The sequence below is a fragment of the Cajanus cajan genome, chromosome 4 (genome assembly GCF_000230855.2).
Source record: "Cajanus cajan strain Asha chromosome 4, NIPB_CcT2T_4, whole genome shotgun sequence".
NCBI classification, from domain to species: Eukaryota; Viridiplantae; Streptophyta; class Magnoliopsida; order Fabales; family Fabaceae; genus Cajanus; species Cajanus cajan.
In genome coordinates, this window is record NC_138520.1 from 53,634,375 (window position 1) to 53,647,397 (window position 13,023).

The window sequence follows — 13,023 nt, forward strand, 5'->3', positions numbered from 1 at the left end:
AGAAGATGATCTTCTCACAAACTTATCTGACGAAGATTCCATTACTACAGCTTCCTCAGAAGCACAATTAGCAGATCTCTCTGTTTTGATGGTATCTACCGGACCAGATCCTATTTATGAATCCCCTGATGAGAGCCCAATACAAAGTCCTAGAAATAGGACCACTAAACCAACTAGGGGACCTTGGTTCACTCTTGATGATGTTGACCCAAGTCAATGGAGATCTCGGCTAATTGAATTTGGAGCCTGGCTAGACACTAGATTCATGAAAGGAGATACTGAATCCTACAAAATCATTGAAGAATTTGGATGTAGGATGACTGGTATCCTAAAAGAATGGTATGCTAATTTAGGTCCAGTCGGTCAAAACACATTTCATGAACTGGGAAATGCGGCGGCTGTCCTAGGTGCACTCCACGAAGAATTTATAGGAGATGGAGCTCTCACAGACAGGAAAATCAGACAAGAATTCTTTGAGATGAAGTGTTGTTCACTTAAACTAAAGGATCTTGATAAGCATTATTTAAGGATGCTTAAAAGATTCTATCTTCTTAATGGTCTGAATGATCCGAGCTTGAAAAGAACCTATGTAAGCTCACTTCCCACAGAGATCCAGCCAGAACTTGCAAGAATGGCTGCTGCTATGAATAAAGATTTCACAGGCCTGACAATGGGTAGAATCCATCAGATGACCCAAGAGGCTATAGACAAGCTTTGCCGACAACATGAATACTTCTCCAATATGCTGAAAGATAAAGGAAAGTATGCCAAAGCTTGCAGAAAACCTTTCTTGGAAATCAAGTGCAAAGACAAGGATCGATGCTACTGTCCAAAGAAAAAATTCAAAGGCAAGAAGTTCCCATCTCATTTCAAGAAAAAGAAGTATAAAAAACCTTATAGGTTTTTTAAGAAAAGAGAAATTCGTGGGAAAAATCCAGGACAAAGATGTTACATCTGTGGCAAAAGAGGACATTTTGCTAAGACATGTCCAAATAAAGCTCAAAAGGCCATAAAGATGATTACATCCTTACAGCTGAATGATAGGGATGAAGTAGAATCCCTTTACTCCGAACAAAGTTCTGCAGATGAAGATACTGTATTTGCTCTACAAGATTCTTTCTCAGACACCTCTAGTAGTGATGCAGATGATTCTAGCCAAGAGGAAGATACAGTCCCAATCTTCGCCGTTGATCAATGCGATAGTATCAAAACTGTCGTTCCTCCACACCCTAATGTGGAAATTGAAATCCTACCATCCAAGTGTGAGAAACCTATTAAGGCTATAGGCTTTCTTGATACAGGTGCCTCTAAGACTATGATGAACCCAGAAATCTTGCCACCACATTTCTGGAAAAAGGAAGATACCTTCTTCATAGCAGCTGACGGAAAGATCTTCAAATCAGAAGTCATTTCGCGAGCACCAGTAGGCATCCGTCTTTTCAGAGAATGCATAATCTGGTCCAAAGTTGTTGGAACTAAATTACCTAACAAAGATATCTTAATTGGGATGGATGTTTTCACCTAAGCACACAGACTACTCATCCACCCAACTTGACTCAGATTCAAAGGAGAATTCAAGCCCTTTGTGCCAACCAGTAAGTTATATTCTCTTTCTGAAGTCCCATCAAAATTGGAAGAAATCAAGATACAACTAAAATCTTTATGTTCAGATAATCATAAAGATTTCACCCATCCAAAACCACTCTGGAAAAATCCTGATTTCTTTGTACAATTGCCATTCAAGCTGAATGAGGATGTAAATCCCACAAAAGCTTCTCATCCAGGCATGTCCCCATCTGATCTTAAATTAGCCAAACAAGAATGTCAAGAACTTCTCAGACAAGGTCTCATAGAACAGACGACATCAAATTGGGCGTGCCAAGCCTTCTACGTAGAAAAAAGATCAGAAAGACTCAGAGGAAAGAAAAGATTAGTCGTTGACTACAAGCCTCTCAACCAAGATAAAATATAATAATTGATTAAAAATTAATGATAAATATTATAATTAATTTTATATTTTATTATATACGCATTGAATTTTATCACGATTATCAATTGATTTTTTAATTAACAATTATGAGTTCATTTTATTTTAAAAAATGTACTCTTTCACTTTAGAAGAATTAAATTCATAAATTTAATATCAAAATAAGACATAAATTGTTATATTAGTTAAATGAATGGCTAGTGTCGGCCTAGTAGTGACTATAACCTATTTGTATAAGAGATGAAAGACGAATAATACGTATAAGATTTTAGGTTCAAAATTCTTGTTTGGTGAACATATTTTTAAATAATTTTTTCCTTTATTAACTACCTTTTAAGTTTTAATCACCTTTTCTTATTCCATTGTAAAATTCATTCTTAAAATTTTATATTTCTCAAATAATTGTTGACACCAATAACTAAAGTTAGCCTAATGATTAGAGTTAGCTTAATGATTAAGTATATAGAAGGATTGGATTCATTACAAACATGAAAACTTAAGTTCAATCTTTATTATGACTATCTTTATAATCTTTTATATCCTTAAAAAAAAAAAAAAACTATTGACACCATCAAAATTAACTACCAATTTTTGTTTATTTAACAAACATACAAAATCCATTTTTCCTTCTAGTTATTTAATAAAATAATTTATTCTATTCGGTGTCTACAGTTTTTTTAGACAATTGTTTGTAACATTCTCTCTTAAATTACTTTTTTTCTTAATATATTTCAAAATTTACCCTCATAATTACACCTATTTAAAATAAGTGTCACTCACTTTTATTTATTTTTTAAAAATACAAAGAGCATGTAAAGAAAATGAAAAAAAAAAGCACTAAGAACAACTAATGCTTTTGATACGCCAATACCGATAAAAAAAATTGTAGTAGTAATATAAAAAATACAACATGCATGAAGGACACAAGGAGTTTCAAACCACAACCGTTGATCTTGCACGTAACCCCACAAAAACCCATCTGAACCGTTGAACTTGAATCCGTGTCAATTTAACTGCATTTGAAGACCGAGCTATAAATTTATCTGAAATAACTCCACAGTGAATGACGCCGCAGAGTGAAGCCCATTGTTCTTCTCTTCCGACCTTTGAATCTGTAAGCTTCTTCTTTTCCAATTTCCCTTCTAACTTCTCGTTTTGGCTTCAAAAGTTTGCATCTTTGAATTCTCGGAAGTCAATTGTTGCATAGGATGGGAGTGATTTGGGGCGAACAATTTTAGGGCTTTGAATTTAGAATGAACTAATCCAAAATTGGGACTTCACTTTAATTTGATTCTTTGGGTTAAGTCTGACATCAAAGGTGCACTCACCTGGGTGTAATTAAGAAAAAAAAAACGATATTTTGAAATTTCTCAACATGGTCCTTGTGTGGTCTGGTGATAATTTTGTTTTCGGAATTGCATGAATAGGGTTAACCGTACCCTTTTGATGGGGTGATGTTTTTTTCTCTGGAAATGGTGCAAAATGAATTAAAAGAAAAAGTTTTTTTTTTTAATTTTTTTTTTTTTTATTTATAATGGATTTAATTATTCTTCCCCCCATGGTTGACAGCGCTGAGTAATACGTGTTGATTTTTTGTTCATCAACTGCATTCCTTTGTTAGTTTTGATCATAACTGCGAGAAATGCTTTATTTGTTTAGGAATTAGTGTGATTCTGAATTTAATTTTTTTGATGTGCGGTTATTTTTGTGTTCTTGGATGTGTTGGTTTTGTGACATGGGTTTTTAGTTGATAGAGCTTGTGCCTGATACTTTCAAGTGATGCTGGGAGATTGCGCAAGGGCTTTGAGTTGCAATAAGCTATGAAATGAATTTCATTGAGATCCCACCTGATGGAAGTGGCAAATAGTTTTTAATTCAATTAAGTAGTCCTGGAAGATTTGGTTTCTTCATGAATGTCGTTCCACCGTTCCAGTTGATTATTTATTTTGATCCTTGCTTGGAGGTAGGAAATGATTTGAAATGCTACACATATACTTACTTTTTTTTTTTTTTTTTCCATGTTTCTATTGCATTGATATGTTGTTAACTTGTATTAACTTTTTAAGGCTGTATTAGCATTTTGCATACATTTGATGCGTGATGGCTGTATGTAATGAATTGAATTCCTTCATCCAATACAATGAACTTATGTGTTTTCTTGATATTTGTCTTCTGAAATTCAAAGCAGGTTAAGATGGAAACTCTTCATCTTTGATCATTTATCACTCTTATATTTATTGGATTAGTTGAGAAATATGAATTTAATTGGTCGAAGTTTCTTCTTGTAACTGCCAAATGATGCTGGGAGATTGCGCATGGGCTTTGAGTCATTTAACTACCATATTTGTTGTTAACAATGAAATGAATTTGATGGAAATCCCAACTGATGGCAGTAACTACACAAGTTTTTTATTGTGTTATATTTTCTTCAAGAGATGGATTTATTTTGATCATAATTCTTACTCTTTGATTCATTGATGAATTTAGGAAAGGTTTCTGAGATATTATAAACTTTTGGCAATGATTGAGCAATGGATTTATTTTTTACTGGATTTCAATATGTTCATGGATAACTTCTTGATGGCCGTGACAGCAGTTATATTTTTCTTAAATTAAGTGGTCATGGAGAATTCTTGTTGTTCAAGTAGATTTGTATTATGGTTATCATGTCTTGTCTGAAGGTTTGAAAGACAGGCTAAAGTTTTAGCAGTAATTACATGCTGTAAATATACAAGGATGCTGTACAATGTGTACAATAATTCAACACTATTGCTACCTATGAAGCACAAATGCATACATAGCGACACAAACACTAATTTCTAAAAGTTGTGTGCATAACAGACAAGATTCAGAATTCATCATATCATTCTAAAGTCTTCAAGATTTACGAGATCTTGATATATCATGTATGTCATGTGCCAAAATGAAATGAAAAAATTGGGAGTGAAATTGGTATGCAACAAAAGGATTGCTGCATATTTTCTTTCTGTATTTTTTGTTATTAAAAATTGCATGAAAATATTAAACAGACCTAACCTCTGTTTGAGGAGTGTGTTTGAAATTTTAAATGATTGTATCCTTGCTTTATAGATTGTCATTATTTTATAGCAAGCATGATTGGATGCTTTCTGCTTGCAAATGAACAATAAAATAGTAGTACCAGATTTGGGACCTTTGTTGAAGTTATGCTACTAGTAAAAAAGGAAATGGAATGCAGAAGAACATTGTGCTCTTCCATTCTTTTTCCATCAGTTCTGTTGTACTAATTATAGGCTTAATGCCTCCAGTCCTCCACCTTTAAAGTCATTCATGAGTCATTACCCATGAAACTGGAGTTCTGTGGTTGGATTTTGATTTCTGATATTTATTAGGGTAGGGAGTTTTCGTATGGCTCCAATTTGTTTGCATCCTTATATAGTTAAGTTGCACACTTGCACTTCATGTCAAGAATTGTTACCATAGATCTTACTTTAGTGTAAATTTTAGTGACAATTATTGGTTAATCTTCTTTTCTTTTTGGTAGTTTGCTTCAACTTTTGAGACTTGTTTTTGTCTCTGTATCTTTCCTCCCTTTGCTTTGGATCCCTCCTCCCCACTCTTTCTATTCACATGCATGAACCCATACTTACATGCCATGTTTTGTCATGCAGAATTTACAACCGTGACACCTTTTGCATATACAAATTTACAGACATTTATATAATTGATCTGATCTTGGATTGATTAATGAAGCACATTGTGAAGATTTTGACATTGGTAATGGCCATTACTGCATTATGGGTTGGCCTTCTACAAACTTCTATGATTCCACGCAGTCATACTTGGTTGGTAGGTCTTCATGTCATCATATGCTTGTTTTTTATTTATTTATTTATTTTTTTGGTTCAAAATAGTTTTTGGGAGGGGAGACCTTCTGTTTCCAAGGTTAGGCTTGCAACAGGCCTAAATGAGTGCTTACAGTTGCACATATAGATTCCCTACCAAGGGGGATTACTGGAAGCTTGATTCAAACCTTAGCCTTATAAGTAAAGTGCTTTGATCTTTTCCAGCTGAATTATTCCTGTTGGTAACCCCATTTTGTTGAATTTAATCTGCATAATGCTGATTATGCCTTGTTCCTGTCCTCTATGCAGCTACCCATATATTTTATTGTGTCCTTAGGATGTTATGGTCTATTAATGGTTGGAGTGGGTCTGATGAATTTTCCAACCTGTCCCCAAGAAGCTCTATTGTTGCAGAAGGTATTCTTCTACGCCTTGTGCTAATTAGATACTGCAATGTTGTGTAATGAATTTCATGATTTGTGCTTTTATAGTGCCTTTGGAATATGGATGTTACTAGATGTGCGTGGGTGTATAGTTTACTATCATTTCACAATTGTATGTGTATACCATGGTAGTAAGTATCGGATATCGTTCGATACGATTCGATTCCGAGGTCCCGCGATTCGAGTCGCAGGTCGTCTCGTTTTTTTATCAAGAATCGCATGTGAATCGTGCGTATCGTGGCATGAATCGGAAAAATCGCAATTTTGGACTAAATTGCACGATTTCGAAACCGTGGGTCGCGCCTCGAAACTGGGTCGAGTCACGCGAGACCAGATCCTGGAAACCCTAAAAAAAAAGCAGAAAAGAGAGGGAAAGTGCCGATCTGTCTTCTTCTTCGGCGAATCTCCGTCGATTTGCCTTCTTCGGCATATCTCCGTCGATCTGTCTTCTCTGACAGCGACTCTGTCTTCACCGACGGTGGCTATGTCTTCTCCGGCATCTGCAGACCTGTTTTCTTTTAAGAGGGAAGGCAGCGGCTTAGTCTCACCATTAGAAGGGATGTAGGATAAATAATTAGGGTTAGAAAAGTTGGGCCAAATGGGCCAAGTTTTATCTTATCATTTGATTTGGTTTAGGGGCCTTTTCTTCTCTATTTTTTTTTTTATAGAAAGTAACTTCTCTTTATTATTATTATTAATTATTATTATTATTATTATTATATTTTAGATAATATTTTAAGTAATAAAAATTTAATATAACACCTTAAATATTTTGTTTTCTTTATTTTTTTATTGTTTAACTACTATAAATTAAGTTATGTTTTTATTTTTATGTATATTATTATTTATATGTATTATAAATTATTTAATATTTATATATATGTGTAAAAATAAATAAATAAGAATATATTTATATATTATTAACTATATATTAATGTATCATTTCATTTTTCATGTTTCTTTATGTTAAAATGTGCCTTGAGTACTTATATATATATATATATATATATATATATATATATATATATATATATATATATACTATGTTTTTATTGATCATAAATCTTACGATTCACGATACGATTCGATTCACGATTCAAAATATAGGCTTTCCGATACACTATTTGTATCTCGATTCAACTACCATGGTGTATACACATAAGTTATTTCAGGTCTGAAAAGATGATTATGTTTAATTTCCAAATACTTATTTTGGATGAAAAATTAACTATTATTGGGTTTATCAAAATTAGATGTTATTTTTTTTTTTTAAAAAAAAAACTTTATAGGAAAAGGATAAGTTGATAGAAGTAAAAAATAGAAAGAAAAGGAGTGTTAAAGGCGAACGGCCACAGAAAAAGGAAAAAAGCCAGTCACAAGTTTCCCAAAACACCATCCAAAGAAATCTCCTGAAAGCATACTTTTTTTTTCTGCCACCTGCTATTCAATGGTTCCTACTTATTATTGTTGTTGTTAAAAGGTTTAAAGACTCCACTCTATAGTTTAAAGCATGGATCTTCTAATATTTCATATCTCGAATGCTGCAGTCGATAGATTATGATTCACATCCTCTTGCTTTGTTGTATAACTATGTCCATCACACTGTAATGGATCATCGTCTTCATTATCATTGAACAATAATTCTGTCACTGATATATATTCTGCAACATGTACCATGTGAAGTTCCAATTATTCTACTAAAAATTATTACCGTATTTAGTGTGGATCATCAACAGGACCAACCACCTAAAAGCTTAAGCTATTAGGTAGAGGCAAATGAATGTTTTTGTATCTCCAACACATACATTCATCAATGAAGGTTCTTGTTCTGTTACGTTTGTGCATTTTAGTGGGTCCTTTTCCATGTTCAGGTAGGAAATAAAAGCCATCAGCTTTATAGAAACCTAATTTTGTCAAAATAATGGATCATAGTCCCAATGTAAGTCTTCTTTACTGCTCTTCCTCTTCTAAATTTGCACTATAAGAATGATTTTGCTTCCCCATTTCTTAACACTGTTCAAATAATGGTTTAATTCTTATGGTTATTATGCACTTACTATTTTGATCCTTCTAATTTCCCTTTAAGCAATTAACTAGAGCTGATCATTATGACTAGATTATAATAGACTAATGCTGGATTCATGATGTGGCAAAATTGAAGCCATTGTTACTAGTTAGAATTCTGACATGGTCTGCCATTTGTGGCATGTCGCCAAACCACCAATAAAGTGATGCTTATTTTTGCTTCTTTTCAGGACATTGTTGAGGCTAAGGAATTTCTGAAACAAAAAGGAGTTGATGTTAGTCTCAGCTGATGTTGTCTCAGATCTTCCATGATGTTCTGAATTAGCTGCTGACAATTACCTGAATGGTAGTTGCGAAGGATTTTTGGCTTTAACTTACACTAAATACTAATGTGGGAACTGCTTTCAATTTTGGCTAATGTACATGAAATGAACTGTTTATTTCGATCAATGGATTATATGCATATTGGTTGCAAATTTTTAATCTACAAGAACACCAGAAACTGGTATTAAAGTCATGTTGGATTGAGTGGTTTCAATGGAATAAACTGAAGGTGTTTGCATAGTTAATGTCGATATTACACGTTAATGAGCTATAAATTGCAACACTTTCTACCAGATTCAAACAGGGGGTTCTTATTACAGAAGTTGATTTGATCTCAAGTAAACATGTATTGGTTTCTTACGAAGTATAAGAACTATTTGTTAAATTTGCCAAAGATAATCTTAGGGAAGCGATGAAATACCTCAGACCAAGTCGGTTTGAAGAATCACACTTTGGTTTCTTATTGAAGAGCAATTTTAGGCTTTTATTTCACTTGAATATTTTATTTTCTATTTGTCAATCACTTTGGGCAAGAGCTTGCTGTTACACACATGATCATTACAATCTGCGGTGAACACAAAATGGACGCTGTGAGCCACTTGGTTCTTATATGAAACAAAGCAACTGGTCCAGTTTAGGGCGCTAGAAAAGCCCGTGGGCTATGCACCTCCATAGGCATGTTTATAACCAATCTTAGAAGTGTTTCTAAGAATTTTTTTTAATTAAAAATAGAATATTTTTCAAAGAGAAATTTTTTTATGACATTTTTAACTTGTATCCAAATAGGTTCTATCACGTTCCAATGAAAGAATGAACCCAAAAAAAACCATCATAACCTGTAGGGGTAGTATTACATTGTTTCTTTGTTTGTTTGTTTGTTTTTTTTTTTTTTTTTTTAAATAGAATTTCAATTTTTAAAATAAAAAATTTTATTTACCAATTTTTTAACATTTAAGGCCTAAAATCACTAAATTTATTATAAAAATAATGTTTTTATAGTAAATGTTATGTGTAACAAAATATTTAATATTTTTTCATTAGTGGAAATTATTACTAATATTTGATTTTTATTTCATTGTAATGTGTGTATGTATACACACACACATACAAATATTTATTTCACTTGATAACTTATGTTTTATGTAACATCCCAATTTTTTATACTTTATATAAATAAATTTTGGAATTATTTTGATATTCAGTATAACTATTTTAAAATTTTAATATTATTTAATTAAGTATATGAGCTTTATTTTATTTGAGACACGATTTATAATGATTATTTTGATTAGTGATATATAGGTAACTTTTATGAAATGTATTTTATTAATTTTATGTTTGTATTTATTTTAATATTTTAATGTGTTTATTAGAAGGATTTTTAATATTATTTAGTTAGTAGATATGAGTTCTATTTTTATATAAACGTAAGTTATCTTACTAGAAGGGACAAATATATTTTATATTATTTGTCTATTTTATGTGAAATCTATTTTATTATAAAAATAATTTTTAATTAATATTTGGCATATTTGCTATAAGACCATTTTTGTGAAAATATGTTTTTATCAAGAATTATGTTTATGTTATTTATTAAAAGGAGCAAATATGTTTTAATTGTTTTATGAGAAAGGGAAGGAGGGATTAATGGTCTTTTGTAAATTATTATTATTATTTTATTTTTTTTAAGAGAGAGAAGTTATTAGAAGTTAAGGGAGTTGTCAAGAGTTTTATTTTTACGTTTCTTACTTATTTCTCATTCCTTTTACGCTCTCTGAAAACTCGAGAGAACATGAAGAGGAGATCACTAGGGAACCATGTGCGCTTCATCTTCTGCTCATCCAGGTAAGGGGGGAGTGAGAAACCTCACTCGGGGTCTGGGAATAACTGTTGGGTAGCAAGATTGACCCCAATCCATACACTTTATGAAAGTTTTTTGTTTTTCTTTCTGATTGTTCTGTTATGTTCCTTGTGTAAATATGCGTTTAATTTCAAGAATAAATAAGTTTTAATATGAATTAGAGTGCTCTATGGGTTTATATGGAAAAACCCTATGAGAAACAGGAAAATTTTGAATGTTTTCTGTTTTGAATTCTAAGTTTTCTATTGTATTCCTTGATGATTACTGAGCATGAATGTATGTTTTATTTTGAGTTTGAATATGTTTTGATATAAATTAGAGTGCTCTATGGGTTCCTACGGGAAACCCTATGAGAAACAGGTAAATTTCAAATGTTTTCTGTTGTGTTCCTTGGTGTTTGCTAAGTATGAATGTGTTTGATTTCGAAAACAGATAAGTTTTGATATGAATTAGTGTGTTCTATGGATTTCTGTGGGAAACCCTATGAAGTGAAATTAAGGATATGATCTTCGGATGAGTTTTGAGGCATTATATGTAAAATTGATTATGGATTCGTGTTTGAGATAATATTTGGAGTGTTTTGACCGATTGAAATATTATATTAATTGGCTAGTTTTAAAAACAAATGTGTGAACTCATGAAGTTCGGTTTATGACCTTTATGTTTCCTTTGTTAGGAATTGCGAATTGAATGCATATGATGTTGGATAATTTCTTGGTATGGTTTATGTGCTATTCTGATGTATATGCCTATGAGAAGTTTCTTGTATGAGATTATGAATATGATGAGACAATATGAAAAATGAATATGAGACATGAGACATGATGATATGTGTCAGTGAGACATGATATATGAGAAACTATGACAAGTGAAATGATGAGTCAATGAAGTGTGAATGTGTGACATGCATCATGTGCATCTATGTGACGGGTACGATGTGGAGTACATTATTAGGGAAGGCCCTCCTTGTGTAACAACTTGGGGGAGTCATAGGGGATAGTGCGGTTTGAATGTATTGATTTCGCCTATTTGTGAGTACGAGACGTAACTTGCGCAGCTTCGCTATCCCGACCAGACCCTGACAGTACATCCTTCTAGTTGAGAGTGTGTGGGTAGCTCCCTACATGTACTCCTAGATTACCTTAGGTGTGTTGTTTCAACAGCACACTAGTGATATGTGACTAGTGTCACATGCATGCATCTATGAGTCGACTTATATGAGTGAGATGTTTCTCACTCCTTTGTTTGCTCTATGTATGTTTTTTATTGTGTTGTAGGCGACCATCAACATGAGGATGTTGGTGACAAAGTTTAGGCTTCAATTAGGCGTGCTCTGATAGGACATGTGACATAAAGGTGTAGTTAGGACTAGCCTAGGATGTTGTTTCCATTAAACTGTTTTGAAAACCTTAGTTTCTTTTCTTTTGTAATTTCTACATTAGAGTTATGGTTTATGAGTTGTGAATGTGAATCTTCTACCCTACACTTATTTTATCCATGAAAGATGTTATCAACTATGAAAAATTTTATTTACTCAGAAAATTATAGTTTACATTATTGTGTATTAACGTTGGGGTAGAGAGTGTCACATCTTACATTAAATTTTAATGATTCAATTGTTAAATTAAAATTCTTAATATATAGATCAAGTTTGTAATTTAAAAAAAAAAATAAAACTATTTGATACTCCATTTCATTAATTCAAATTGACAGATAATCATAAAAATATTTTTTATACATTGATTTCAATTTATATAACAAAGTGTCAAATAGTTTTCAAATTTTGAAAAAATTTGCAGACTTGATCTATGCATTAAAAACTTTTAATTCAACAATTGGATCATTGAAATTTGATGTAGAACTTACTCTTGGAGTAAGTGAATCCCTCCTCATATATATATATATATATATGTGTGTGTGTGTGTGTGTGTGTATGAATGTCCTGAGATTGTTACATGAGAACTCTAGAGTAGTTTAATACTTTTGTTTTCGGCTACATAGTAGTTGTATTATTCTAAGTGTAATGATTTATTTGATCGTTACAATTGGTAAGACATTTAATAGAAGGCGAGATTTAAATGTACATTTATTACTATTAAGTATTGGAGGAAAGTTAATGAATTTTATTGATATAATTAATGATTTTTTCTTAATCCATACATTCATCCATAGGGTGTTTTTTTTTTTTTTTTTTATATTTATGTATTTTAATTTTTTAAAATAAAAATGTCCTATTTTAAAAAAACCAAATATATTAATTTGCTATATTACTTCATTTATAGTTTGTAATTTATCTATGATCTACAAGTTTGATAGTATTTTAAAAGTAGTCCTGGTTCAGACAAGATTATATTTATAACCAGTAAATAAAATTAAGGGATAGGTAGAATTTTCTTCCAACAATTAATTATACATGATCAACTGACCAAGAGTATTTATGATGTGTTTTATCTTTTTATAATATAGAGTAAAATAAATTTTTGACATACTTTTTAGTCTGAACTAAGATATTTTAGAATTTCCTTTTAGATATTTTATTTATTTAATTAAATTATATTA

At 31.8% G+C, this 13,023-nt stretch overlaps 1 protein-coding gene across 4 annotated transcripts; it reads left to right on the forward strand.

Moving 5' to 3' along the window:
* Positions 1-2,949: 2,949 nt before the first annotated feature.
* DPMS3 (dolichol-phosphate mannosyltransferase-like protein) lies at positions 2,950-8,848 on the forward strand. Of its 4 annotated transcripts, none has more exons than XM_083072580.1 (5): positions 2,950-3,101; positions 5,638-5,815; positions 6,121-6,228; positions 8,126-8,193; positions 8,510-8,848. In XM_083072580.1, exons 2-4 carry the CDS (start codon positions 5,714-5,716, stop codon positions 8,174-8,176), a joined length of 261 nt encoding a protein of 86 aa, XP_082928706.1. In that variant the 5' UTR covers positions 2,950-3,101; positions 5,638-5,713; the 3' UTR covers positions 8,177-8,193; positions 8,510-8,848. The 4 variants fall into 4 exon arrangements, with proteins under 4 accessions (XP_082928706.1, XP_020236964.2, XP_020236966.2 ...); XM_020381377.3 differs by lacking the exon at positions 8,126-8,193 and adding an exon at positions 3,742-3,950 and having other exon boundaries at positions 3,031-3,101; XM_029275002.2 differs by lacking the exon at positions 8,126-8,193 and adding an exon at positions 3,735-3,950 and having other exon boundaries at positions 3,032-3,101.
* Positions 8,849-13,023: the final 4,175 nt, after the last annotated feature.

What these genes read in the sequence shown, in the direction of transcription:
- DPMS3 (XM_020381375.3), top strand. Translation starts at nt 5,714, where the DNA reads ATGAAGCACATTGTGAAGATTTTGACATTGGTAATGGCCATTACTGCA. An exon ending in CACGCAGTCATACTTGGTTG is followed by an intron (nt 5,816 to 6,120) that starts GTAGGTCTTCAT and finishes TCCTCTATGCAG; the next exon opens with CTACCCATATATTTTATTGT. An exon ending in AAGCTCTATTGTTGCAGAAG is followed by an intron (nt 6,229 to 8,509) that starts GTATTCTTCTAC and finishes GCTTCTTTTCAG; the next exon opens with GACATTGTTGAGGCTAAGGA.